This window comes from Peromyscus californicus, unplaced genomic scaffold (genome assembly GCF_007827085.1).
Source record: "Peromyscus californicus insignis strain IS unplaced genomic scaffold, ASM782708v3 Scaffold_4__1_contigs__length_199733344, whole genome shotgun sequence".
Classification (NCBI taxonomy): Eukaryota; Metazoa; Chordata; class Mammalia; order Rodentia; family Cricetidae; genus Peromyscus; species Peromyscus californicus.
In genome coordinates, this window is record NW_026294562.1 from 102,221,769 (window position 1) to 102,249,253 (window position 27,485).

Here is a 27,485-nt window from a genome sequence, read left to right on the forward strand (position 1 = left end):
TAGAGCCCTCCCTCAGCCCCACTCTTCCGGGAAAGGGCGGAAGAGGCTGACAAATGGGGGCGGGATCATGGGGGAGATACTGTTGATGGTTCTGAGAGACTAGGTGCACATCCTCAGTTGACTCCAGGCCTGAAAGAGCAAACGGGGAAGCGTGTACCCCATGTGCCTTTTCATCAGCGAGAGCTATGCCTGGACCCCATGTCCGAAGTGAGTTACTGCATGGGTTGCCAAGTAAGCTGGAGGGCACAGGGTCCAGAAAATAAATTTCAAAACCGCATGGACATTATTTTTCATTCCCAAGACCCAGGAAACATATGCGCAGTGTGGCCCAAGCACTTAATTGTTGCCGTGAAAGAGGGAGACATTTTCTTATTTTTAAAATTACATTTGTTATTTATGCGTGTCGCCAAGGCACATGTGTGGAGAGCAGAGGACAGCTTGCAGTAATTGGTTCTGTCCCTTCAGCATGTGGGTCCCGCCTGGGATTGAACTCAGGTTGTTTGGTGGCAGGCACCTTTACTCATGAGCCATCTTGCAGGACCCAAGGGAGATTTCTCCCTCTTTCTCTCTGTCTCCCCCCCCACACACACCCTCCATCGGCAGTGCACACTTGCTGAAGTTCTTTTTCTTGGCTGTACCATCATTCTAGGCATCAGGGTGAAAAGCGAGTTATTTCGCCCAGCCATAGCCAGACAGCTCCTAACTTTTAGCCTCTTTCCCGCTGATTGGCACTCCGTGTCACTGAGTTCATCAAAAAGAAATCAGCCTTCCTAAATTCTGTGAGGGCTTGTTTTCCTGGTTATCTGTCGTTCCAGATACCATTGCTATGTTTTATATCCATTTTTGGTTTTGTTTGGGGGTATTTTTGTTTGTGTTTTGAGGGGGTAGGGGCTCACTATGTAGTGCTGCTAGCATTGAATTTATTATGTAGTTCAGGCTGGACTCAAACTTGTGACATTCCCCCTGTCTTAGCTTTCGGAGTGCTGCAATTACAAGTGTGTGCTATCCTGCCCAGCTTTGAAGCTTAATTATTTACTGTTATTATATATAATACACAGTATTATATATGCATAATAAGATATACATATTATAATGAATACATATATGTCTGATGATCTTCACCTATATCATAGAAGATGAGTTCTATTCATAACTGGTAAACAAGTTAAAATTATTCTAGTAACTTTCTCTACAAATGATAAATTACATCTCTAAAACTTTGTTGTTTTGTTTTTTAATTGGTTTTTTTGAGTCAAGGTTTCTCTGTGTAACCCTGGCTGTCCTGGAACTCACTCTATAGACCAAGGTGGCCTCAAACCCAGAGATCTGCCTGCCTCTGCCTCCTGAGTGCTGGGATTAAAAACATGCACCACCACAGCCTGGCTTTGTTTTCTGATTTATAGTCAGTCTTTCATCATATTCCCTCCCAAATTCAGTTTGTTGTTCCCATTTTACCTGACGTCAATATAAGTATGTGGGTTGGATTTTCTTGTGTGTGTGTGTGTGTGTGTGTGTGTGTGTGTGTGTGTGTGTGTGTGGTGGTGGTGTACCTATGGCTCGATTATGTAAGCATACCGTCTGTGCAGCTGCCTGCATTGGATCTTCAAGGAGATAAATTTGACATTTATTTATTTACTTATTTACTTATTTATTTATTTTGAGACTGGGTCTCACTATGTAGCCCTGCCAGGACTGAAATTTGCCATGTAGATCAAGTTGGCCTTGAAGATTCACCTGCCTTACCTCCAAAGTGCTGTGATCAAAAGTATATACCACTGGGCAGTGGTGGCATACAACTTTAATCCTAGCACTCGGGAGGCAGAGCCAGGCAGATCTCTGAGTTCAAGGCCAGCCTGGGCTACAGAGCGAGTTCCAGGAAAGGCGCCAAAGCTACACAGAGAAACCCTGTCTCGAAAAACCAAACAAACAAACAAACAATAAAACAAAAAGTATACACCATGTTGCCCAATAAGTGTTTGAGATATTCTTTTGTGCTGTAAAAGGAAATCATTTTGGAATGGTAGATCTGTCGTTGTACATAAATGTTTAATCCTAGGAAATAAAATGAAGCTTGACTTTGAATTTTCATGTGCTCATGCTTTTCTTCTTGGATTTCATCTGTTTTGTTGACTTCTGCGGTTTTTCTTCAACGGATTTCAGCAGCAGCCCAAGTGGCATCGGAATGCAGCTCAGCATTTCTCTCCCTCCATCATTTGCTTATGAATTAAAGGCTGATTTGTAGGCTGGCAAGCAGGCAATAAACACTGCTTCTTGAAATTTGTCATATAATTAGCTCCAAAGAAATGAAGTCCTCCGAGAGCAAACCCAAGCCCAGATCTTCTAAAGGCCGAGCACTGGGTGCTCCCTGCATCCCTGCTGGCATGGCTAATTCAGGCAAGAGAGTTTAGCTGGCACTTCAGTTTGTGGTATGGGAGACTTTCCAGATCCAGGTCAGCTAACCTGCGGCTGGCAATGTGGTTTGTGACGTGGTTGGAGGCAAAAATCCCATTTAACAAAGGGCTTGCAGACAGCCAGGCAAGGTTGTGCTGGCTAAGAACATGCTGTTTGAATATTTTTAAAAGACAGCTTTTCATTTGTATTTGTTTTTATTTGTGTGTTTTACCTGTATGTATGTTTGTATACCACAAGTGTGCCCGGTGCCTGCAGAGGCCAGAAGAGGGGGTTGGATCCCCAGAGACTGGAGTTATAGACAGTTGTGAGCTGCCATATAGGTGTTAGGAATTGAAGTCATGTTCCTCTAAAAGAGCAGCTAGTGCTCTTAATCACTGAGCCATCTCTCCAGCCCCTGAATAGATATTCTAATTGTCTTTTTAAACGATGACCTGTCATAAGAGAATATTGATTTTTTTTTAGGAACAGGAATATTGTGACTTTGAAACTTTTTTCTAATGAAATGTGAGAGCCTGTTGGACATGAAGAGGTTCCAGAAAATATTGATAATTGAAGACATTGTCATTGTCCTTCAGAATTCCCAGAAATTTTGAAGTATGAATGCCGGAGAGATAACAGGCTGAGGGCCCTTGGGTGTGTGTAGCTCCGACATCTCACATGAAGCACAGCTCAGTGGCATTCTGTTCTCAGTCCCTTTTGCTGGTGTTGGTTAGAGCAAGAGATGTTACATCGAAAGAAACCCTGGAGAAGGTTTTCTGAGCCTTCTTTATGTATTTTTAAAAAAACATTTCATTACATTTATTGTCTGTGTATGAGTGTGGATGCACATGCTGCATCACACATTCGGAGGTCAGAGGACAACTTGCAGAAGTTGGTTCTCCCCTTCCCCTTGTGGAGCCGTCTTGCTGGCCCCAATTGTGTGTGTGTGTGTGTGTGTGTGTGTGTGTGTGTGTGTGTGTGTGTGTGTGTCTTTTTGTTTTTGGAGGCAGGGTCTCATAGCCAAGCTATCCTTGAACTCATCCTGTTATAGAGGTTGGCCTTAAACTCATGATCTTTCTTCCTCTGCCTCTTAAGTGCTGGGATTGCAAGTATAAGCCCAGCTGCCAGCAAGTTTGGTTTTAACTTTGTGTTTTAGGCCATAGGCTTGGGCTGGGTCCTGAGTTCCCTCATGTTTCTTTCCGCACTCGCCTGTTCCTTTCACAGCTCACTGGGAGTATTAGTATCTGATTTTCATCTAGGAACTATTGCCCATGTCTTCCGGCTGTATCCTGTTTTGGGGCTGTTTTCTATGGGGACAGCTCACTTCATAATTAAGAAGATAATGGCATCTCATTGATAAGAAATGACAGTGCATCCCTCTGCACTAAAAGGAACCAAGGGGGAGTGATGGTTTCGTGGGCTTGGTAGGGAGGATTAGAGGAGATTCACAGAGAGGAGCACTTCCTGTAGTCCTAGTGTTTTCATTGAGAAGCTTTAATTGCATCTGACTTGCCTCCCTGGTGGCTTTCTTCTTTTCCATCTGTGTAGACAAGCATTCATATTTCATGTCCACAGGAAAATGCTTCTTCAAAGTTTGGGGCACCATATGCTACTTTTCCCAGGGTTCATGAAAAGAGTTTAAGTGATTTTAGTAAAGAAAAAGTATAATAACATGTTCATTTTTGTCTCCTTTTTTCTGCGTGTTTAATGCGTGTTTTCATTGTAAGGTAACACGACTGACCAAGTGTGTGAAGTGTTTGGCAGTACTGGTACTCAAGTCCAGAGAGTGTCTGCAAATTACTCATTAGGAACCTTGAGGATAATATGAAATTTCCTTAAATATGTTTTTAAAGATTCATTGTTTTATCTGTGTGTCTGAATGCTTTATTTTTATGTTTGTATGTATACCTCATGTGTTCCTGGTGCCCACAGAGGTCAGAAGAGCCCCTGGAACTGGAGTTACAGATGGTTATGAGTCATTGTGTGTGTGCTGGGTATTGAACCCAGGCCCTCTGAAAGAACAAGTGCTCATAGCCAGGAGCCATCTCTGTGGCCCCTTTAAACTGTCATAATATAGTGGCACCATAAAGGACACTTCATAACACGCTGCTACTGATCATATTTTCCTGCCTTGTTCCCTAGACAGACACACTTCCTCAAAATTCCAAACATCACATTTGAGAAATAATTACAGAAAGTTATGTAATTAAGCCCCTTTTCCACTGTGGACTTTTTTGAAGCAGAAGCAAGGAGTGGATAAATTGGTTATGTCAAAGTTTCCTACTTTTTTGTTTTGAGATGGGGCTTCATGTTGCCCAGGCTGGCCTCAAACTTGCTACATAGCTGAAGATGACCTTGAACTCTTTTCTAATTTTTTTATTTATTCTTTCACAATTTCAGACATAAATACACACACACACACACACACACACACACACACACACACACACATATAGTGGAGTCTGATCATATTCCTTTATGGTGATATTTTATTTGTATTAAAATGTTATTTGTATGTTAATAAATAAAGTTGCCCAGGGGTCAGACCTATTAGCAAGCCATAGGAAAGCCGAGCGGTGGTGTTCAGGGATACAGCCAGCATTGGAGACACACGCCTTTAATCTCAATACCAACCATAGAAGACCTGGAGGTCTATACAGACAGGCAGTGACGAGGCGGTCATGTGGTTGAATTTACAACCAATGAGAAGGCAGAACCGAAAGTCTTTATAAAGACTTTTATAAACACAGGAAGTAGCTCTCTTTCGGAGAGGTAGGACCACCGCAGGAGGAAGGGTAAGGTTTTAGCTCTTAGCTATTGCTCTGACCTCTTGGCTTTCTTCTTTGCATTGGTTCTGTGTTTCTTATTTAATAAGACGGTTGGTTACATCTACATTCCCTTCCTATTATCTACTATTACTCCCCCCATCCCTTCTTCCCAGTAAATTCCCCTCGTACTTTAAAAAAAGATGTTTTGATACAAGGTCTCTTGGAGCCAAGGCCAGCCTCAAAATCACTTAGTAGCCAAACCTTGAACTTCTGATTCTCCTGTCTCCACCTTCGGAGTGTTAGGATCATAGGGGTACATTATCATGAATTCAATGTAAAGTCATTTTATTTCTTAGTAGGTAGGATATATATATATTTTTGGTTTTGGTTTTGGTTTTCGAGACAGGGTTTCTCTGTGTAGTTTTTGTGCCTTTCCTGGAACTCACTTGTTAGCCTAGGCTGGCCTCGAACTCACAGAGATCCGCCTGGCTCTGCCTATCAAGTGCTGGGATTAAAGGCGTGCACCACCACCGCCTGGCGGTAGAATACATTTTTAAAGCTATTTTCCCCATATTACAAAAGAAATACATATTTAGTGAAAAGATATAAAAGAAAGTGAAAAGTCATACTTCTCTAACCTAAAGATAACTGTTGTGAACTTTTAGTTCACTGTATTAGTAGTAATAATAATGATGAGTAATTTTTTTTTTAATTTGCCATGGGTGGTGGTGGCACACGCCTTTAATCCCAGCACTCACGAGGCAGAGGCAGGTGGATCTTTGTGACTTCGAGGCCAGCCTGGTCTACAGAGCATTCTAGGACAGCCAAGGTTATACAGGGAAACCCCGTCCTGAAAAACCAAAACCTGGGTCCTCTGGAAAAGCAGCCAGCCATCTCTCCATCATCTCTCCATCTCTCCATCTCTCCATCATCTCTCCATCATCTCTCCATCATCTCTTCATCTCTCCATCATCTCTCCATCATCTCTCCATCTCTCCATCATCTCTCCATCATCTCTCCATCTCTCCATCATCTCTCCATCATCTCTCCATCATCTCTCCATCATCTCTCCATCTCTCCATCTCTCCATCATCTCTCCATCATCTCTCCATCTCTCCATCATCTCTCCATCATCTCTCCATCATCTCTCCATCTCTCCATCTCTCCAGCCCAAAGTCAGATTTTTTTGATGGCCTCCTATGCTGAGTTCTGCATATTATTTCATTTCATCCTTTCATCTTTAACTGTGTTACAAGAAGAAATTGTACCGTAATTCTGTTTGATAGCTTGCTTCTTATTATGTACTATATAATTCTAGGGCTGTGTGTTACACTGCACAATTTATTTTTTCAATAATACTGTAATTTGCATGACTATTATATTTTTCCACTGTTACATTCTCATACACACAGGTATTTCCAATTTCAGCATTTTGTATTTTGATAATTATAGTAAGAATACCATCTCTAGGCATACACATATGTTGGGGGCACAGAGGTCCTTGTACTCACAGAGAAGCACTAACAGAACCAGGAATGTTAATCACACAGGGGCGTCTCCTTAGGAGATAAAATCAAACATCTGCATTCCATCCAGAAAGCTAAGAGTGGATTTTGGCCCAGAGTCCGGGAGTCAAAGCCGGTTGTCAACCCAGTTCTGTCCTGCAGTCCTCCGCCTTTTCTTTTTCTTTCAACATGACAGATGCCACTGTGTCCTTTGCCAAGGACTTTTTGGCAGGTGGAGTGGCCGCGGCCATCTCCAAGATGGCGGTAGTGCCCATCGAGCGGGTCAAGCTGCTGCTGCAGGTGCAGCATGCCAGCAAGCAAATCATGGCAGATAAGCAATACAAGGGCATTATAGACTGCGTGGTTCATATCCCCAAGGAACAGGGAGTCCTGTCCTTCTGGCGTGGTAACCTGACCCATGTCATCAGATACTTCCCCACCCAGGCTCTCAACTTTGCCTTCAAAGATAAATACAAGCAGATCTTTTTGGGTGGTGTGGACAAGAGGACCCAGTTTTGGTGCTACTTTGCTGGGGACCTGGCATCAGATGGTGCCGCTGGGGCCACATCCTTGTGCTTTGTGTACCTTCTTGATTTTGCCCATGGTCATCTAGCAGCTGATGTGGGCAAAGCTGGAGCTGAAAGGGAATTCAAAGGCCTTGGTGACTGCCTGGTTAAGATCTACAAATCTGATGGGATTAGGGGTCCGTACCAAGGCTTTAATGTGTCAGTACAGGTCATTATCATCTACCGAGCTGCCGACTTTGGTATCCTTGACACTACAAAGGGAGTGCTTCCAGATCCCAAGAATACTCACATCTTCATCAGCTGGATGATTGATTGCCACTGCTGTTGCTGGCCTGACTTCCTATCCCTTTGACACGGTTCGCTGTCATATGATGATGCAGTTGGGACGCAAAGGAACTGATAACATGTATACAGGCCACAATTGACTGCTGGAGGAAGATCGCTCGTGATGAAGGAAGCAAGGCTTTTTTCAAGGGTGCATGGTCCAACGTTCTCAGGGGACTGGGTGGTGCCTTTGTGCTTGTCTTGTATGACAAGATCAAGAAGTACACATAGTTATGTCTTAGATGTTCTCCTGAGAACAGGCATGTTGTATAATACACCGTATCTTGAACAATCTGGGCCGAGTCTCTGGGCTTGTCTGTTTTATCAATGGCAACCATTTACCAGTTGAAAAGTGGGAAGCAATAATATTCATCTGACCAGTTTTCTCTTAAAGCCATTTCCATAATGACAATAATGATTGGACTTAGCCACTCCTGATAATAAAGATTAAAGAAATAAAAATTATCTAAAGACCAAAAAAAAAAGAGTGGATTTTGTTCATGACTTGGTGACCTTTTTGCTCTCTGCGGAGGAAGATGTCACCCACCTTTTGCTATATAAGCAGATCTCATCCTAATTCCCCAGAATGATTATCCCAGACTCTTCCCTCCCTAGACCATTACCCATCCTCAGGGAAGATATCACATGTACTTTATGGCCTGCTGACCTCTATGCTATCAGTCAGAGACCACACTAGGTTCTAGGCCTTTTAGCTATAGAACCCACTCTCATGGTCATATGTACTTTGTTAAAGTTTCTATGTAGTCACATCTTAAGCTTTATTGTGCACCTGGAATTGGACTGATTGTTGCCTGGAAACCTTTTCCCAAATTGTACTGTGTTTTCAATATGCTGACAATGAACTGCCTGGCATTAGACTCCCCAGAGTCTGATCCATGTTGACAAAGCCAATGTGCACAGGGTTTTCATTCTTCTCAGGGTTTGCTTCCCTGACACCTGCAGGGACCCCCTCACACATACGTACACATACACACACATACACTTGCACACATATACTATGATTTCCAGAGAAATGGTAATATTTTCTGTACCACTCGTTTGGTAAATGTGTGTGAGAGTATACCTTGGAGAGTTATCTTTTGTGTAAGTGGATTATTAAGAATTTGGAGAAGGGCCAGTGAGCTGGTTCAGAAAGTAAAGGTGTCTCCTGCCTAGCCCGATGACCTGAGTTTGATTCTCAGAACCCACATGGTGGAATGAGGGAACTGAGTTCCAAAAGCTGTCCTTCAGCCACACATTGCATGTCCACACACATGCAAAATAAATAAATGTAAAAAAATTTTAAAAAGAATTTGTAAAAAAACCAGGTGTGGTGTGGCACACTTTCAATCTTAGCACCTGGGAGGCAGAGGCAGGTGGATCTCTGTGAGTTCCAGGCCAGCCTGGGTTACAGAGAGAGACCCTGTCTCAAAAAAGCAAAGAAAAAATTTGAAAAAGGAACTGAAAAGATAGAACTGCAAAAGAGAGAAACTGTGGAAGTAGGGAAGTCTGGGAGCAAGCTACAGATGTGGGAGAAGCAGGAAGCTGTGGGTGATTATGGGGTACCCTTTTGTTTGGAGAAGTAGAAGGCATGGCCTCCAGCCCTGGGAGGACGGTGATGAACATCTCATCTGCATCTCACACGTAGGTCCCATATGTGTGAAGCACAGACTTGGAGGAAGTTTGGAGGAGTATGAGTCAAGGAGGCCTTTCATCATCTGTAATATTGTGTTCAGTTTTGAACAGCTAACTTGCCTGGACATTTCCAGTGTTGGAGGCCTTGTTGTTTCTTCTAGTTCTGATGGAAGCATGGAGATCTGGCAGGTTTCTTTTTGTTTGTTTGTTTGTTTGTTTTGTTTTTGTTTTAAAGATTTATTTATTTATTATGTACAGTGTTTCTGTCTGCATGTATGACTGCACACCAGAAGAGGGCACCAGATCTCATTATAGATGGGTGTAACCCACCATGTGGTTGCTGGGAATTGAACTCAGGACCTCTGGAAGAACAGCCAGTGCTCCTAACCTCTGAGCCATCTCTCCAGCCCCATCTGGCAGGTTTCTAATGGAGAACTCAGAGCAAGGGATTTAGATACATTTAAATTTTTTTATTTGTTTTTATTTTCTTTGTTTCTGTGTGCGTCTGCTTGTTTGCCTGCATACTATGAACATGTAGTGACCTCAGAGGCCAGAAGAGGATATTAGATCCCCTGAAACTGGAGTTACAGGCAGCTGTGAGCTGACATATGGGTGCTGGGAACTGAACCTGGGTCCTCTGGAAGAGCAGTCAGTGCTCTTAACCATCTCTCCAGCCCTGACTTGTCTAGATGCTTTAAAAAACATATGTATAAGCCGGACGGTGGTGGTGCACGCCTTTAATCCCAGCACTCGGGAGGCAGAGCCAGGCGGATCTCTGTGAGTTCAAGGCCAGCCTGGACTACCAAGTGAGTTCCAGGAAAGGCGCAAAGCTACACAGAGAAACCCTGTCTCGAAAAAACCAAAAAAAAAAAAAAAAAAACATATGTATAAAGGCTAGTCTGAGAAACCCTGGGCTGGACGGAAGAATGGCCCACTGTGAAAACACAGGACCACCAATCTGCACTAGGTTCATTTACCTATTTGGTAATCAGAGGTCTGTTCTCACAGCTAGTGATTTGCCAGACAGGGTGAGGCTGTGGCAAGTAGCCAGGCCAGAGAATGCCTTCAGTGGGTGGGCCTCCTGCCTTCCAGGGTCAGTTCCCAACAGGAGCTGGGCTGTTAGACTAAAGGGTGAGCAAATGAGCCCATAAGCCTCCCAGTCCCTTATACTGAGATCTAGACTGAGAGCCAAGGAATTCAGTTCTACCTCTGTAGCTCTGTCCCAGGAAAGGAAGTCACCAACCTTAGAATGTTTAGGGAGACAAATGAGCTAAAGCTTTCCTAAAAGGCAGCATGTGGGCAACACATAAAAACATCTCATATGGGCCGGGCGCACGCCTTTAATCCCAGCACTCGGGAGGCAGAGCCAGGCGGATCTCTGTGAGTTCGAGGCCAGTCTGGGCTACCGAGTGAGTTCCAGGAGAGGCGCAAAGCTACACAGAGAAACCCTGTCTCGAAAAACCAAAAAAAAAAAACACATCTCATATGAGGGACCGAGTGATGGGAGGTGAGGAAATGTGTGCTTGGTGTGAATTGTTGCAGGTTTCCCCCATCAGGCCTGGTGGTTCTGAACAGGGGATGAATGCTCAGCTGAAGATCTGGTTCCCCGAGGACACTAGCTGTGCGGTGACCTTCAAAGGTCGCAAAGGAGCTATGCAAAGGCTTCTCTAATGACTTCCAAGGGCAAATCACTGTAAAGATAGGAACAGAAATTAGTTATTCACAAATGCATAAATAATTCACTCAATTGGCCATTTGGATGGGCCGCTACTTCCCCGAGGACTAGAAATTCCTGTGTCAGGGCTTCTGGCTTGTTTTTTTCAGAAAAGATCTCATGTAGCCCAGGCTGGCCTCAAGCAGGCTATGTAGCTGAAGATGACCTTGACTTCTGATCCTCCAGCCTCCACCTCCTGAGTGCTAGACTATAGATACGTGCCACTATGCCTGGCTTTATACAGTGCTGGAGACGGAACCCAGGCTGGATGCATCCTAGGCAAGCATTTTACCAGCTGGAGCAGCACTCCTGGTCAGTCTTGTTAGAGATATCTAGTACTGTCTTACACAGAGGATTCTTGAGTTTATCATTTTATTTTATATATGGGTATTTTCCTGAATGTATGTCTGGGTACCACATATGTGTCTGATGTTCTCAGAGGCAAGAAGAAGGCATAGTTGTGAGCCATCATGTGAGTGCCAGGAATTGAACCCAGGTCTTCTGGAAGAGCAGCTGCCAGTGCTCTTAGCTGCTGAGCCATCCCATACACAGATGCTTTACAAGTGATCATGGGGAGAATTTTCTTTGTAGATCATCTACTCATGTGCTTTGCAAAAGACAGGAAGGGAGTCCCCATTTCCTATCAGTGCCGGAGATGACATAAAGATAGAGCTTCTTGTCTTGGTTTTTTTTTTTTTTAAGATTTATTTATTGTGTATACAGTGTTCTGCCTGCAGGCCAGAAGAGGGCACCAGATCTCATTACAGATGGTTGTGAGCCACCATGTGGTTGCTGGGAATTGAACTCAGGACCTGTGGAAGAGCAGGCAGTACTCTTAACCGCTGAGCCATCTCTCCAGCCCCCCTTGTTTTGTTTTTGTTTTTGTTGTTGTTGTTGTTTTTGAGGAGACTGAGTCTTTTAGGTCGCATGCAGTTACATAGTGAGTTTGAGGCCAGCCTGGACAATCTGAGACCCTTTCTCAAAGAACAAAAAGAGGCAAACCCCATGAAGAGACTTAGTGCTTCTGATCCCCCTGCATCTACCTCCAAAGCGCTGGACTCATAAACCAGTGCCGTGGTATCCAGCAACCCAGGGCTTCTCGTGAGCTAGGAAGACAATACGCCGTTGACTGACGTTCCCAGTGTTATCAGTGCCTCCCCCGTGCACTGGATCTAACTATGGAGCCCAGACTGGCCTGGATCTCACTCTGTAGACCATGCTAGCTTCTAACCTGGAGATCTTCCTGCCTCTGCTTCTCTGGTGCTGGCATTAAAAGCATGCCATCATGCCTGGCACTACTGTCTTCTTATGCTGTATGTTTCTGAGGCAAGAGGCTACTGTAAATATTCAGAGATGAGAAATAAATGGCTTCCAAAATAATGAAATCTATGGGCATGTTGCATATTACATTATTACTCCACTCTGGGTCTTATTTAATCTTGTTTACAGGAAGCGTCTTTCTCTGCACTAGGCTTTCTGAATTCAATGTCCAATGGCAAGCCTTTCTCTTGACCTTTCTGTGACATAACACTAGGTTTTCTTCCAGTCCCGAAGCTGCTGTGTCTTAGTCTCCTTCTTCTACCTTTCTATATTGGTGAGTTGGGGCTGGCCAGATGATGGCTCAGGGGTTAAGAATGCCTGCTGTGCTTCCAGAGGACCCAAGTTCGATTCCTAGCACTCACATCAGGCAGTTTACAACTACTTGTAACTCCAGCTCCAGAGGATCCAACACCTTCCTTTGGACTCTGGGCACCCGCATTCATACATGCACATATACACATAATTTAAAAAGAAAATAAATGTTAAGTATCAACGTATCTACGAAGTCCTGGGCCCTCAGCTCCAAACCTAGTTTCTCTCTCGGTCACCAACTCTACAGCTTTTTAAACCCTCCGTGATGCATCTCCTTCAACAAGCCTGCATCTAATCTTTCTCAACAGTTCCACTGTCTGGGGACCAAGTATCCAAACATATGAGCCTCATCCAAACGACCACAACATCTAAAACATGAGGACGCCTTAAAAAAAAAAAAAAGATAATTGTTACTAATAATGCAGGAAAAAAACTAAAGCTTCCAGCATATTTCTGATTGGAATATGCACTTATTTATTATTATTAGATAAAATGAGAAAGCAGCTTTTTCATTTTAAATTATATGTATGTGTGCCCTTGTGAATAGGCATGTGCATGTGAATACAGCTGCCTGTGCAGCCCATAGGGGTGGAAACTCCTGGAGCTGGAGATGGGTACCAGAAGAAGGCATCAGATTCTTGGAACTAGAGTTACAGGCAGTTGTGAGTGGCCATGTGGGTGCCGGGAACCGAACGCAGGTCTTCTGCAAGAGCAGCGAGTACTCTTAACTGCTAAGCCACTTCTTCACCCACTTCCTATTTTCTTTTTCATAACCCACTGAGGCCAATTAGTGCTGTTCACATGCACACAAGTGTGGAACCACCTACTCGGGCACTCACAGTTGGGGCCGCACCCTCAAAGAAGGATGAGCCTCCCACCCCCGCCCCGGGGCGCCATCAACTGCCAGTAGTTCCTCAGCTGGGGAAAAACAGGAGCATGTGCCTGCCAGCCAGGCAAGGGTTCTTCCAGCGAGTGCCACCGCCTGCCCAGTGTTAGATTTTCTTGGTGAAACTCCCCTTCTCCTCCTAGTGTATGTCGCCAAGTTCATGGCATCAGGATGATCTGAGAGCAAATTAAGTGAAGCGTTTGTACAGACAGATTTCGTATGTTAAAGCGCTGTCAAGGGCAAGTTCGCAAATAGACGCGTAACTGTGGGAGCTTGCAGGGGCTGGTTCTGTCTCGGCAGGTGTTGCAGATCAAAGACAACACTTCTTCATGTTGACAACACTTCAACACTTCGCACTTGGCCTTCAAACCCCCCCAGCACAACACACCTCCCAGGATCCTAGTCGGCCTCACAGTGAGACTTGCTGAGCCTCTCAGGCCATCTTTGTGGACACCGAGTGGAGGGTGGCTCGCAAATGCCGCCTACCTTCCGGGTCCTTGGACTCTAACCCAGCTTGTCAAGGTTGGCAACAGGTGCCTTCATCCGCTGAACCTTCTCACCAGCCCAGGACCATCCTCTTTAGGCCAGTATTCTACAGAAAGAACAAAAGCCTGAGTTTTGTGAAATCCATGGAGAGCAGCATTCTCTTTAGCTGTCTGTATTTTCTTTCCGCGTTTGGTGACAGATGCCGAGTTATTTAAGTTCAGCAAGACTCGGACTACGTCAATGAGCTTAATGGGGCTGGCTCCACCCCTATGTGCTAGGTGCAGGTCACCTGGTGACTCTTACCTGGAATGTAGGGCTTCGAAGGGACTGAACTGAGCTACCCTGTGGCCATTAGTGTTGCTGACAAACTGCTTACTGTGTTGGCAATATGGCAGAACAGAAAGAAACCAGTGTGTTTTTAGTCATTTGTAAATGACTTTATTACTTAACCGGCTCCAGAAATTCAAAAGATGTTTTTATCTCCTCAGCTTCCTGGTCCATCTGCAAAGTAAGGCCCAAAATGAGATAATGGACAGGAAAGCTGCTGGTATATGCATTTTTAAAATATCAGTAATTATTATTATTGTTCACTCTCAGCTAATTAGAGTAGACAGAGAAAAATGAAAAATCTTTTTGGTCAGACATTGTACTGGTGATTTCTATTCTTATAATTTTTAAAACATACAATTATTATGTACATAACTACAAAAACTGAAACAATATTGAATTATAATTGTCTGTTCTAAATTATTAGGATTAACAGTGTTATATATATATATATATATATTTTTTTTTAATCAATCTTACTTTATGCATATGGATGTTGTGCCTGCATATGCATGCCTGGTGCCCTCAGAGGGCTTTGGTTCCCCTGGAATTGGAGTTACAGACAGTTCTGAGTCAACATGTGGGTGCTAGGAATCAACCTGCATGCTCTGGAAGAGAAACCAGTGCTCTTAACCACTGAGCCATCTCTCCAAGCCCAGTAGTTTCACATCTCTCTCTCTCTCTCTCTCTCTCTCTCTCTCTCTCTCTCTCTCTCAATATATATATATATATATATATATATATATATATATATATATATATATTTAAGATAAGCTCTCAAATTCATTAACCCCCTGCCTCAGCACTGGAATGGTGAGACTCACCACACCTAGTTCTATATATGTATCTTCTTTTGGGTTTGTTTTTCAAGACAGGGTTTCTCTGTGTAACAGTCCTGGCTGTCCTGGATCTCGCTCTGTAGTCCAGGCTGGCCTTGAACTCACAGAGATCCATCTGCCTCTGCCTCCTGAGCGCTGTGATTAAAGGCGTGTGCCACCATGCCAGGCTATATTTGTGTATCTTTTACATCTTGTTGAAACTTGCACTTGCATCTGTGTACTTACACATTTATATAAACAATGTCTTATTTATCTTAGTTTATGTTATGTGCAATTGGGTTCATTCTATATTTATCATCCCCTGGTTTATCTTGGAGTTTTCCCCAGGCGAATGCACATAGATGTATTTTATAATTTCTGCGTAATGTTCTGTATCTATTCCTGCATATAGGGTGTAGCTGTCCCCTTTAAGCTCAATGACATAGTCCAAGTCTTATTGAACTAACACATCATTTCAGTTTTACAAAGGAGGATGCCAGGACCAAAGGACCAAGGAAGTCACTGTAGGTAAAAATACTGCTCTATGACAGTAAAAATTAGATTGTACTATTTCCAAAATGCATGCTGTTTCTATGGTATTAGTGGTTCCTACTTTTCACTGAGAAAGTAATAAAATGCTCCTCAGAGGAAAAGGCATAGAGTCAGAACTTTATGCATACAACTTAGAGATTCAGAGAGACAAAGCCTACTGAAGGATGTGTGTGCCCCCGCCCCCCAGGAGCTGACTCTGCACTGAGCCATGAACACGGCTAACGGGGCTTCATTCCACTTGTGATAGTTCCTCTGTTTTCTTCTGGAAGTGCACCATTGATCCTGGTCAGAGGTGCTACAAACACGTATTCATGATGGCCCTCTCTTACTCTTGTGGGCAATACATTTCTCAGACTCGGGCTTGGGATGGTGGTGACAACTGTATTCCCAGCACTCTGGAGATGGAGGCAAGAAGTCTGGAAGTTCAAGTCCTCCTTAGCTACAGAGTGAGTTTGAGGTCAGCTTGGATGTAAGACCCGTTAAATAACTCTTTTCCCCTCAGACTCCCTTGGATTAATGAAGGTTAATAGCAGGGTTCTACTTTAGAAATTGCTTTTGTTTTTGTTTAAGATTTATTTTTATGCCGGGCGGTGGTGGGGCACGCCTTTAGTCCCAGCACTCGGGAGGCAGAGCCAGGCGGATCTCTGTGAGTTCGAGGCCAGCCTGGGCTACCAAGTGAGTCCCAGGAAAGGCGCAAAGCTACACAGAGAAACCCTGTCTCGAAAAACCAAAAAAAAAAAAAAAAAAAAAAAAAAAAGATTTATTTTTATTTGTGTGCCTGTATGCCACCTGTGTGGGTGCCTAAAGAGGCCAGAAGAGGGCACTGGATCCCCTGGAGCTGAAATGACAGGCATTTGTGAGCTGCCCACCACGGCCCTCTGCAAAATAGCAAGTGCTCTCAACCAGTGAGCCGACCCTGGGTCCCACTCTTTGTGCTGAAAGAATACTAAATTCCTTTGAGCTGTGGATTCTTGTTCCAGGTTGCCACAGGGAAGAATCAGATTTGCATGTGCTGTTCAGACAGTCTGGGGTGACGTTATCACGTCCAGACCTCTGATCCCTTAGAAAGAGGAGTATCAGTAAAGAATACTAACCCTGACCAAGGGTGAGGGGACATGCCATTGGTCCTTCTACCTTATTCATTGGGACAGGCTCCTCAGGGCAAGCACTTAAACCCCGAGCCATCTCTATTTCCTCTATTTCTCCAGCTTCCATATTTTCTTTTTGTTTGTTTGTTTTTTTGAGACAGGGTTTCTCTGCAAAGCTTTGGAGCCTTTCCTGGAACTCACTCTGTAGCCCAGGCTGGCCTCGAACTCACAGAGATCTGCCTAGCTCTGCCTCCTGAGTGCTGGGATTAAAGGCATGCAACAACACCACCCAGCTCCATATTTTCTTTTTAAAACAAAATAATGCCAAGTAACTTTGACACCTTTTGAACACTATAAATATTTACTTATTGGTACAAAAACAAAATGAATTCACATTTGGCCATACTGGCATTTGTTTTTTTTTTTTTTAAAAAAACAAAACATACAGACAAACAAGCAAAAAACTACTAGGTGTAAAATGCTACTCAATCTGAGATTTCACTGCCAACTTTAAGGTATTAATTTAAATATGTTATTGAATTAGAAACAAGACGGGAAGCAAGAGGAGGGTGTCATTGGCTTAATCCGTACAGCAAGTGACTGTCCCTGAGTTCCTGTTCTAGGGCTTAGGATCCCACACGGCCATCACACCACACACACACACACACACACACACACACACACACACACACACACACTTTTATTTATTTATTTATTTATTTTTGAGACAGAGTTTCTCTGTGTAGCCTTGGCTGTCCTAGAACTAGCTCTGTAGACTAGGTTGGGCTCAAACTCACAGAGATCCGCCTGTCTTTGCCTCCCAAGTGCTAGGATAAAAGGTGTGAGCCACCACTGACTGGCTACACACGCTTTTTAAAAAAGAATTATTTGAAATATGTTTGTGGTATGTGAGTGAGTGTAGGTGCCCGTGGAGGCCAGAGGCATGGGATTCCCTTGGAACTGGAGTGAGCTGGCTAATGTAGGTGTGGTGGTTTGAATGAAAATGGCCCCTATAGGACCATAGGGAGTGGCACTATTAGGAGGTGTAGCCTTGTTGGAGTAGGTGTGGCCTTGTTGGAGGAAGTGTGTCACTAGGGGTGGGATTTGAGGTTTTAGAAGCTTAAGTGAGGCCTAGTGGTTCACTGTCTCTTCCTGCTGCCTGCAGATCCAGATGTAGAGCTCTCAGCTCCTCCCCAGCACTATCTCTGCCTGCATGCCGCCATGCTCCCCACCATGACGATAGTGGACTAAACCTCTGAACTGTAAGCCAGCCCAGTTAAATGTTTTCCTTTACAAGAGTTGCCGTGGTCATGGTGTCTCTTCACAGCAGTAAAGCCCTAAGACAGTAGGGATGGGAATCAAACTCAGGTCCTCGGCAACAACAGCAAGTGCTCTTCACCACCGAGTCTTCTCTCCAGTCCCCGCACCACTCTGCTTTCCATAAGGTCTCCGGAGTTGATGTCCTGGTTGGGACAGGTCCCTGGTTCTCTGTCCTTTTGTCCATTGTGAAAGTCGGCTGCGAAGACCTGTTTCTCGGCTTTCCAGCGCCCCCTTGTGACTTCTGGTGAGAAGTGCCTCCTGTATTGCCTTTCACTCCATACCGAAATCTTCACCACAGATAAAGGCTTCTTTGGGGAACATGTCTTTTTGTGCGTGTCTATTATTTTTAAATGGTTTCAATCCTGCAGACCATTTTACAAGAATCATTCAAAAGGTGACGTGCACCTGTAATCCCAGTGGCTGGGACACAGGGATCGAGGGTGGAAGCAAGTTTAAAACCACCCTGATCTCATATTAAGTTCCAGTGAGACCATAAAAAAGTGGGGAGTGATTTCATCAAGATGGCTCAGTGAGTAAGGGAACGTGCTGTCACGCTTGGTGACATGGGGTGATCCTTAGAGCCCACATGACAGACAGAGAGGACCAGTCTCTGTACTTTGTATACCCACATATGCACGACATCCCCGCCCCCACACACAAGTGCACTCATGCATGTACTTCAAAGTAAATGTAAGAACATTTTTAGAAATGGGACTGGAGAGATGGTTCCAGAGTAAAGTGCTTGCCCCATAAGCATGAGGTACTGAGTTCAGATCCCCAGCACCATGTAAAAAGCTAAGCAGGTCAGTGTGTGCCTGGAAGCTCATTGCCGGAAGGTGGAGACAGGAGGATTTGGGAGACTTGCTGGCCAGCCAATCTAGGCAATCTGTGACCTCCAGGTTCAGTGAGAGACCCTGCCTCAAACAAGTGAGATGGGGTTCTGTGTGTGGCTATGTGCAGGTGAGTACGGTTGACCAGGGAAGACAGAAGAAGGGGTCGGATCCCCTGGAGCTGGAGTTACCAGCTGTTACGGGCTGCCCAATGCGGGTGCTGGGAACCGAGCTCAGGTCTGGCTCTTAACTACTGCAATATCTTTCTAGGCCCCAGAAAATGTACCGTTCTAACGTAAGATATTAATAGACACTGTGTGCAGGGAATATGAGAACTTTCTAAGCTTCCTTGTTTTTCTGAAAATATAAAACTATTCTGCAATTTTAAAAAATCAGCCAAATAAAGTTGTTTTTAGAAAAAAGAACTTACTCCACAGCCAAAGCTCGCTTCACCCTCCCTGTGTAGCCTAGGCTGGCCTCAAACTCAGGGAAGTCCTCTCGCCTCAGCCTCCAAAGTGCTTGGATCATCGATGTAAGCCATCATAAAAAAACAAAACAAAACAAAAACCCCAAATAAAACACTGTTTTTAAAGACAAGTCTCACTATTTAGCTCTAGCTGTTCTGGAACTTGTGATGGTGAACATTAGGTTTAGAGCATACATTTACTTGTGCTAGGCTTAGGAAAACAAAATGTTTTTAACGTGTATACTCCGTGAGGAAGTTGCTCCTGTCTTGAATGTTATCTGTCAGGAGGCTGGAAATGGACCACTTCCTGGTGCAACTGGGCTATTCTTAGAAAACTGCTGACTGTTATAAAGTATTTCACTGCTTCAGCTGTTCCTACAAGGTAATGGGTCACAAAATTAAATAAGCTAAGTTCTGCTTTTGTATGAAGCACTTGCTTGGGTGGCTGAGTCACCTGCTGGACGCCTGTTATAAAATCAAGCCCTAGCTGGGCAGTGTGGCAGGCAGATCTCCATGAGTTCAAGGCCAGCCTGGTTGACCGAGCAAGTTCCAAGATAGCAACTTTGTGGTGTTTGCCTTTATAATTCTTTGGCTAACTATAGCTAGGACCTTACTTAGAGAATTCTCTGGTTTGGTCTTGGCCAGTCTCTTTTTAATAAAAAGCCTCTAATTTACTAAAACTAAAACTTGAGTCAGACTGGTGAATCTCTGAACGACCTCAGGCTCACAATGAATTCACTATGTAGTTCAGGCTAGCCTCCAGTTCACAGAGATCCAATTCCTCTGCTGAGTGCTGGGATTAAGGGTATTGTACCACAACACCTGGCTTTGTTCTGAAAATTTTAAATTCAAGGTAGTTGCTGTACTAAAATAAATAAATTAATGAAAATGCTCAGGGACTCCTGTTTCTGGGCTGTGTGGCCTTAATCGGGTCACAGAACCAGCTATGGGCACACCAGAGCCATTTGTTCAAGATAGAAAGACTACAATTCCCAGAGTGCCCCTTGTGGTTGCTCCTGGCAACCACAGAATGCAGACTAACAGAGGCTGAAGTCTGAGGAAAAACTGATCCACTGCTACCAGCCATGGGGCTGGATTACTATGCTGTGCTCCAGGTCACTCGAAACTCAGAGGATGCCCAGATCAAGAAGGCGTAAGTGGGTGGAGTCGGAGCCTGGCTCCTGCTGAGGCAGTCCCACCCTGATGCCCGCCAAACTGCTTCCCTGTGCAGTTTGGGGCAGCAAAGGGGCACCTCTTTCCTCTTGCATACCTTATCCTGGCTCTGGGCTGGTCAGGGCACAGACTGGAAATGCAGACACACCCTCAGTGCACCAGCGGGCTCCCCATGCCCAATCCCCCTGCCCCTTATCTCCTTTTGGGACATGTCTGAATTTCTGGCTATGAAAGGAGGACAAAGGACAATTCAGACCTTCCCCTGAGTCTCATGGAGGTCCCAGGACCGTGACCCAGAAATGACCTGGACAAGTGGATGTTACAGTTTCCATTCTGGTCATCATATGGGTTTTTGTCACTGGCTGATACTCATCTCTGAATACCTCTGTCAAGTCTCAGGGACTTTGTGACAGTCTAGATAGGAGTGTGATGGTACCTGCCCATAATCCCCAAATAGTCCGTGGTCAGCCTGGGCTGTGTGAGCTGCACAGCAAGGCTCTGTTCAAAAAAGCAAAGGAGTGAGTAAGTGTGGTTGGGGCGGGGGACATCTAGGACAGAAATCAGGCTGTATATCTGAAAAAAAGTTTTGGGCAAGAATTTATGGAACCTTCATCTCTTGGGTTGTGCACAGTGCAGGCCATTGTCATGGAGCATGGATTGTTATAAAGGAAATATCTGGTGCTATGTTGAGAGTCAGGAAGTTCCTTGGGAGGCTATCCCGATAATTAAGCCAAAAGACAAGCCTTGAAGGAGGATTCAGGCTCTGCGGTGGGCTGGAGGGGGAGAGGAAAGGCTGAACTTGACAGTTAATTGTGTCATCAAAGGTATGAAATAAAAAGGAAGCACCCGAGGCAACTCAAGGTTTGGGGGTACACTCGCTGCGTGTGTTGAACAAGGGGGTGCTGTTCTGAGAGCTTCCTACCATTGTTTTTACTTAATCCTCAAGTGACCCTGAGAGGTAAATGCCATTGTCATCCCAGGAGCTTGTATGTGACAAATGGAGTCAGAAATCAGACACCATCCCTGCCTGCGTGGGCCAGGGTCTTGTGTGGACTGGAGTGTCCAGTGGGGATAGAGAAAGAAGATAAACTCAGTAAACAATTGAGAACAATTCGATACAGTGGATGATGTCACCCTCTGCTCAGGGCTTTCACTGGCTAGTGATTTATCAAGTGGAAGGTTGCCAGGAGAGAAAGCAAGCAGCCAGTGGGACTCATCAAAGGAATGATTACCGTGGCAAACAGAGAAGCACAGCTTAGTTACTGCAGGACCAACTGCGCTGGCTAGTTTTATGTCAACTTAACACAAGCTAGAGTCACTGGGGAAGAGGGACTCTCAAATGTCCCCACCAAGGTGCATTTTCTTAATCAGTGATTGATATGGGAAGGCCCAGTCCGTTTTGGGTGGTGCCACTCCTGGGTTGGTGGCCCTGGGTGCTATAAGAAAGCAGGCTGAGCAAGCCATGAAGGGCAAGCCAGTAAGCAGCACCCCTCCATGGCCTCTGCATCAGCTCCTGCCTCCAGGTTCCCTCTTGAGTTCCTGCTCTGACTTCCTTTGATGATGGAAGATTTGATTTGATTGTAGAAGAGTAAGATACAACAAGCCCTCTCCTTCCCAAGCTGCTTTAGGTCATGGTGTTTCGGCACAGCACTAGAAACCCGAGACACTAAGCACAGCACACTCAGGCAAATCAACCTTCCTGAACCTGAGCTTCTAATCTTTAAAAACAAACAAACAAACAAACAAACAAACAAACAAACAAACAAACGTGGAGGAGGAGACAGACCAGGGAGACAGGGAGACAGTCCAGTTGGTAAAGTGTTCACTGTATGAGCAGGAGGACCTAGAAGCACATGGAAGAAGCTGTGTTTCGCTTGTAACCCCGACTCTGGGCAGGAGGGGACAGTGGTGAATTCCTGCGGCTTCCTGGACAGTCAGCCTGGAGAGTCCCAGGTCAGCGGGAGACTGTGTTAATAACTGAGGTGGACAGAGGACCAACAGGAGAGGTCGTCCTCTGGTCTCCACACACATGTGTACCTGTACAGTCACACACATACACAGAACACACATTTTTTTTTTAAAGGGCAGGAGTTGTTTCAGTATTAAAATGGGATCAGATGAGACAATGTATATGAAAATGTCCAGAAATCACTGGTAGATGGAAGCGTGTGAGGTAAGAGCAATGAGAGGGATTGCATGGTCTAATGACAGCCCAGACCCTTCCACTGTAAAAGCTTTCAAGGCTTCAGCTACACCGTGTCATGAGACAGGCAGGTCCCTGGCACTTGAGGACCAGCTGCTGTAGTAGAACTTGTGAGCCCCAGGACAGGGAGAGACTCTGTCTCAAAAGAAAAAAAAAGGTGGGAAACTAAAGTTATACACATACAGGCATACACACACTCACAAAATACTCAGCCTTTATAATAAAGTCTCCCTGCTGATTACTGATCATCGAGTTATCAACTTCTTCAGGATTACTCATTTACTCTTTTATTAGCATATATCCATGTGATGAATCCCCTGTTTCATGATGACATTTGCATCACACACACACACACACACACACACACACACACACACACCATTCGTTAGTTTGTTTTCAAGACAGGGCTTTTCTGTGTAGCCTTGGCGATCCTGGAACTCTGTAGACCAGGCTGGCCTCGAACTCACAGAGATCTGCCTGCCTCTGCCTCCCGAGTGCTGGGATTAAAGGAGTGTGCCACCATTGCCCTGCTATTTGTCTGTTTTTGAGACAGGGTCTACATAGCCCTGGCTAGCCTGGAGCTTGCTATGAAGAACAGACTGGCCTCAGGCTCACTGAGATCTGCCTGCCTCTGCCTCCCAGGCATGTACCACCACACCTGGCATCATGCCATACATGTTGAACCATGACTTCATCCTTTCTCTCCCATTCAAGACAGCTGATGAGCAAAGAGATGTTATTGCAGAGAAAAAGTAGGGCCTTGAATCTTAGCTTGTCTTAGATTGTCTGCTGAAGGCAACAGGGAAGTGAAGAGATTCACTAGGAGAGTGATGTCAGAGCATTTTAGGAGAGAAAGAAAAGGGAGAGAAGAGAGAGGAAGGAGGGAAGAAGAAAAGGAAGGAAGGAAGGAGGAAGTCGGGGGAGGGATAGAAGGAGAAACCCATTTGCAGCGTGCGATAGGGTAGAACTGGAGAGGGTTCTTGTGGTTACAGGGAGACATGGTTCTGCCCCAGCTGCAGGAAGGAGAGGCAGGGCAGAGCGTTTAAGGAGAGAAACTGATGAGATTCGGTGACTAATGGGAGTCCAAGACTGTGCTTAGATTTCCAGCTGTGGCACCTGGGGAGAACTGAGGGTCCTGTTTGGGCTGTGCATCTGGCATGCTTGCATTATCTGGGAGAAGACAGTGAAACACAGTGGCACCCAAGTGTCTGCAGCTCAGGGAAGCGGCCTGGTAGGAGATGGGCATCAGCTGTGTGAGAGGTGAGCTCCGCCTGCAGACTGTGAAATGAGGAGAGATGCCATGGAACTCCAGGCGCCTGTGTGGGAGGGCTGGGCAGGGACAGGAGCCCTGATCAGATCCCGCAGGGGCTGTGTGGGCTCAAACTGGGACTGAGTGACTTGGGCATCCGGGCTCGAGGGTTTCTTTCTGCCCTCCCTGCAGCAGCAGGCTTCCTTGCCCACACGCCTCCCCTGCACCTCCTTCTGAAGGGGAGCGAAGCAAGAGGTTAGAGAAGGAGAGGGCGTCCTTACATCACTGCTCCCTTCCTACGGGCTCTCCCCATGCTGCTCACATCTCTGAAATGACAGCCTCGGCTCCTGCCAGGCCATGTCCACAGCCTTCAAGATTCAGTCCAGCTCCCTGCTGTCATGCCTAGAAGTATGGATGGTCAGCATACCCCAGGATGTCTTTGTGATGGATGGTCTCCTGGCCGCATCCTGGTGAATGATCCCTTTGCTAAACTCTCCACAGGTCATCTACCCCATCTCTTCTCTTGATGCTATGTTGCAGGCGTCCCGGGACTGAGTGGTGGGATGGCAGAGAGTAAGTGGGGCAAGACTGAGCACAGGGGTGGAAGAGAGTCCCAGTGGGACCTGAGGGCTTGTCATCCACCTGAGAAGCCTGTGTTGGTCCTGGTCCTCTGTGAAGTAGACACCAAGATAGAATGAAATGTCAATAGTGTATGGCAGGAACCTGTTCTGGGAAGAAGCAGAGAGAGACTGCAGACTTCATTGAAAAGAAAGGGAAGGCGGTGTTAGGTAGAGGGAGCTAAGTGTGGCCTGTGGGGGAATCTTCCAGCCAAGTCGATAGAGGCTATTGTGGTTTGAACAAGAAGAATCCACCCCTTTAAAGGCTCCTATGTGAAAGGCTTGCCTCCTAGCAGGTTGTGCTTCTGGGAAACAACTGGCTTGTGATGGTATAAACTTCATCATTAATTAATTAATTAATGGATTAATCCCTTCATATTGGAATAGGCTCTCACAAGAAGAGGCGGCTCTCTGGAGGTCAGCCTTTGATGTCTTGTCCCCAGACTCCCGCTCTCTGTTCCCCTTCCCTTCCCTCTCCCTCCTGTTTCTCTCTTTCCCTCCCCTCTCCCGTCCCCATTTCCTCCGCCCCCTCCCCCTCTCTCCTCTCCTCTCCCTCTCTCCTCTCCTCTCCCTTTCCTCCCCCACCGCTTCTCTTTCTGGCTCTCCTTCCTGGCTGCCATGCAGGTGAGCAGCTTTGCTCCTGCCATGACGCTCAGCCAGGAAGCAGCAGTACCAGCCGACCATGGATGAGAACTGTTAGCCAAAAGAAGTGTTTCCTCTTTCTAAGTCCCTTTTCTCCAGTACTCTGTCACAGTGACAAAAAGCTAATGGGGGGCCGGCCGCCCTGTGTCTCACAGGTGGACCATCACCAAGTCTCCGCCGCATTAGCTCAGATGTCTAGGCAGCCGCTGTCAGGGCTGCTGGTCAATTGTGCTCTTGCCCCAAGTTCTCTTCCAAAAGATCTGAGCAGCACACCTCACAGCTGCTGGCATCTGTGCCCCTCTCCACGGTTCATAACAAAGCTAGATAGCCAAAGTCCGCCCTGAGCCATGCTCCGGCCCTCCGAAGCAGGTCGGAGGCAAGGGCTTGCCTCACCTCCCTCCTCTAGGTACCGGAAACTTGCCCTGAAGAACCACCCGTTGAAGTCAAACGAGCCGTCTGCACCAGAGACATTCAAGCAGATAGCAGAAGCCTATGATGTCCTGAGCGACCGTGAGTGATGGTGGGGCTGTCTGTCCCCCACCCCTCCAGTAAGACCATTCCTCAGGTTTCTAGGCCATCAGGTTTTCTGCAGAGAACAGTCCAGAGTAAGCAACCATCCTCCCTGCCCAGCATCTGGACAAACAGAGCAAACCAGGCCGTCAGGGGGAGGGGCTGATCGCTCACCCAGCTGAGGCAGTGCCTCCAGCCCGCAGAGAGGAGCCCCCCTGAGGTTCTGAGGAGTTTGCTGGCTGCCGGGCAGAGGGCTGAGGAGGAGCAGGCATTCTCATTTTTCCTGCCCAGGGGCCTCCAGGGACAGTGAGAGCAGAAAGTCTCAGAGAGGCTTAGAGCCCTTAGGAAATCTCTCTCTTTGGATATCAGTTGTGTGGGGCGAGAGTGACTCACCACACAGCGAAGAACAGCCGGCTTCTCTAGGGGCTGGTCTTGGGGGCCCGGCCGGCTTCTCTAGGGGCTGGTCTTGGGGGCCCGGCCGGCTTCTCTAGGGGCTGGTCTTGGGGGCCCGGCCGGCTTCTCTAGGGGCTGGTCTTGGGGGCCCGGCCGGCTTCTCTGGGGGCTGGTCTTGGGGGCCCGGCCGGCTTCTCTGGGGGCTGGTCTTGGGGGCCCGGCCGGCTTCTCTGGGGGCTGGCTTGGGGACTGTGAGCGTGGCTACCATTCACAACAGCTAGACTATGACTTCTCAAGCCCTGACTTTTCAGGACTCTAAAATTTGCAAGTTCAGAATTCTTAGATTCTAAAATTTTAAGGTTTTAGAATTCTAGTCTCCCTCTCAAGACTGAGCTGGGCCAAACCTAGCTGACCTTCATTCTCCCAGTTCTTCTCCAAGACCCAATTCAGGCAATTTTTTCTCATTGCTTTTCTGGGCTGTCTGGCCACCCTACAGACTCTGTAGGATGGATGGACGACTCTAAACCCACACAGAGCGACACTGACGCTCTAACTTCCAGACACTTGCAGGCAGCAGGCTGCAGGAGATAAGGCTGTCCCTTGCCCACCACCTTCCCCAGCCCTCCCACTGTCTCCCTGCCGCTCCAGTCACACGTGCCCTGGATCCCTCCTCAAGGTCACATGTGTCCACAGCTGTGAAGAGAGGCATCTATGACAAGTTTGGTGAGGAAGGCCTGAAGGGCGGGATCCCTCTGGAATTTGGATCCCAGACTCCATGGACAACGGGCTATGTCTTCCATGGCAACCCTGAAAAAGTGTTCAACGAGTTCTTTGGGGGAGACAACCCCTTCAGTGGTAAGAATTCCACCCTACTCCTTGCCTCACTGGGAAAGGACAAAGCTGCAGAAAATACCTTTCTTGGTGGTTATGTTGGTTGCTTTTTATTTATTTTGTTTGCATTATTATTATTGTTGTTGTTGTTGTTGTTATTATTATTACTGAAACATGTATCCCAGGCCAGCCTTGGAGTCGATGTTTAGCCAAGAGTGACATTAAACTCCTGATCTCCTGCCTCCCAAGTGCTGGGATTATAGGCATGTGCCACCATGCCCGATTTGCTTTTTTTTTTTTTTAAATTTCAGATTTGTTTATTTTATGTGTGACAGTTTTGCCTATAGGAATGTGCACACGTGTGTGCTTGGTGCCCGAGGAGGTCAGAATAAGGCATTTGATCCCCTGGAACTGGAATTAGGGGTGGCTGTAAGTCACCATGTGGGTACTGGGAGCTGAATCTGGATTCTCTGCTAGAGCAACAGTGCTCTTAACTGCTGAGCCATCTCTGCAGCCTCCTGGGTTTGAGCTCGTTCTGTAGAGCAGGTAGCTCCAGATTCATTTTGTAGTCGAGCTGGCCTTGCTTGAATCCATGGCA

The 27,485-nt window shown here is 46.1% G+C and overlaps 1 protein-coding gene and 1 pseudogene across 2 annotated transcripts in view; both read left to right on the top strand.

Moving 5' to 3' along the window:
- The first annotated feature begins 97 nt into the window (after positions 1–97).
- The window catches only part of Dnajb13 (DnaJ heat shock protein family (Hsp40) member B13), a 35,543-nt gene continuing 8,155 nt past the window's right edge, over positions 98–27,485 (top strand). Inside the window, exons 1-3 of one of the 2 annotated variants that reach the window (XM_052762359.1) lie at positions 98–207; positions 25,560–25,663; positions 26,750–26,911. In XM_052762359.1, coding sequence (XP_052618319.1) covers positions 161–207; positions 25,560–25,663; positions 26,750–26,911 — 313 coding nt within the window. In that variant the 5' untranslated portion in view covers positions 98–160. Of the gene's footprint in view, positions 208–20,305; positions 20,423–25,559; positions 25,664–26,749; positions 26,912–27,485 lie in introns of those variants that run through there. The other variant, XM_052762358.1, reaches the window with a different exon arrangement.
- Positions 5,863–7,921, top strand: LOC128125207 (ADP/ATP translocase 2-like; annotated as a pseudogene).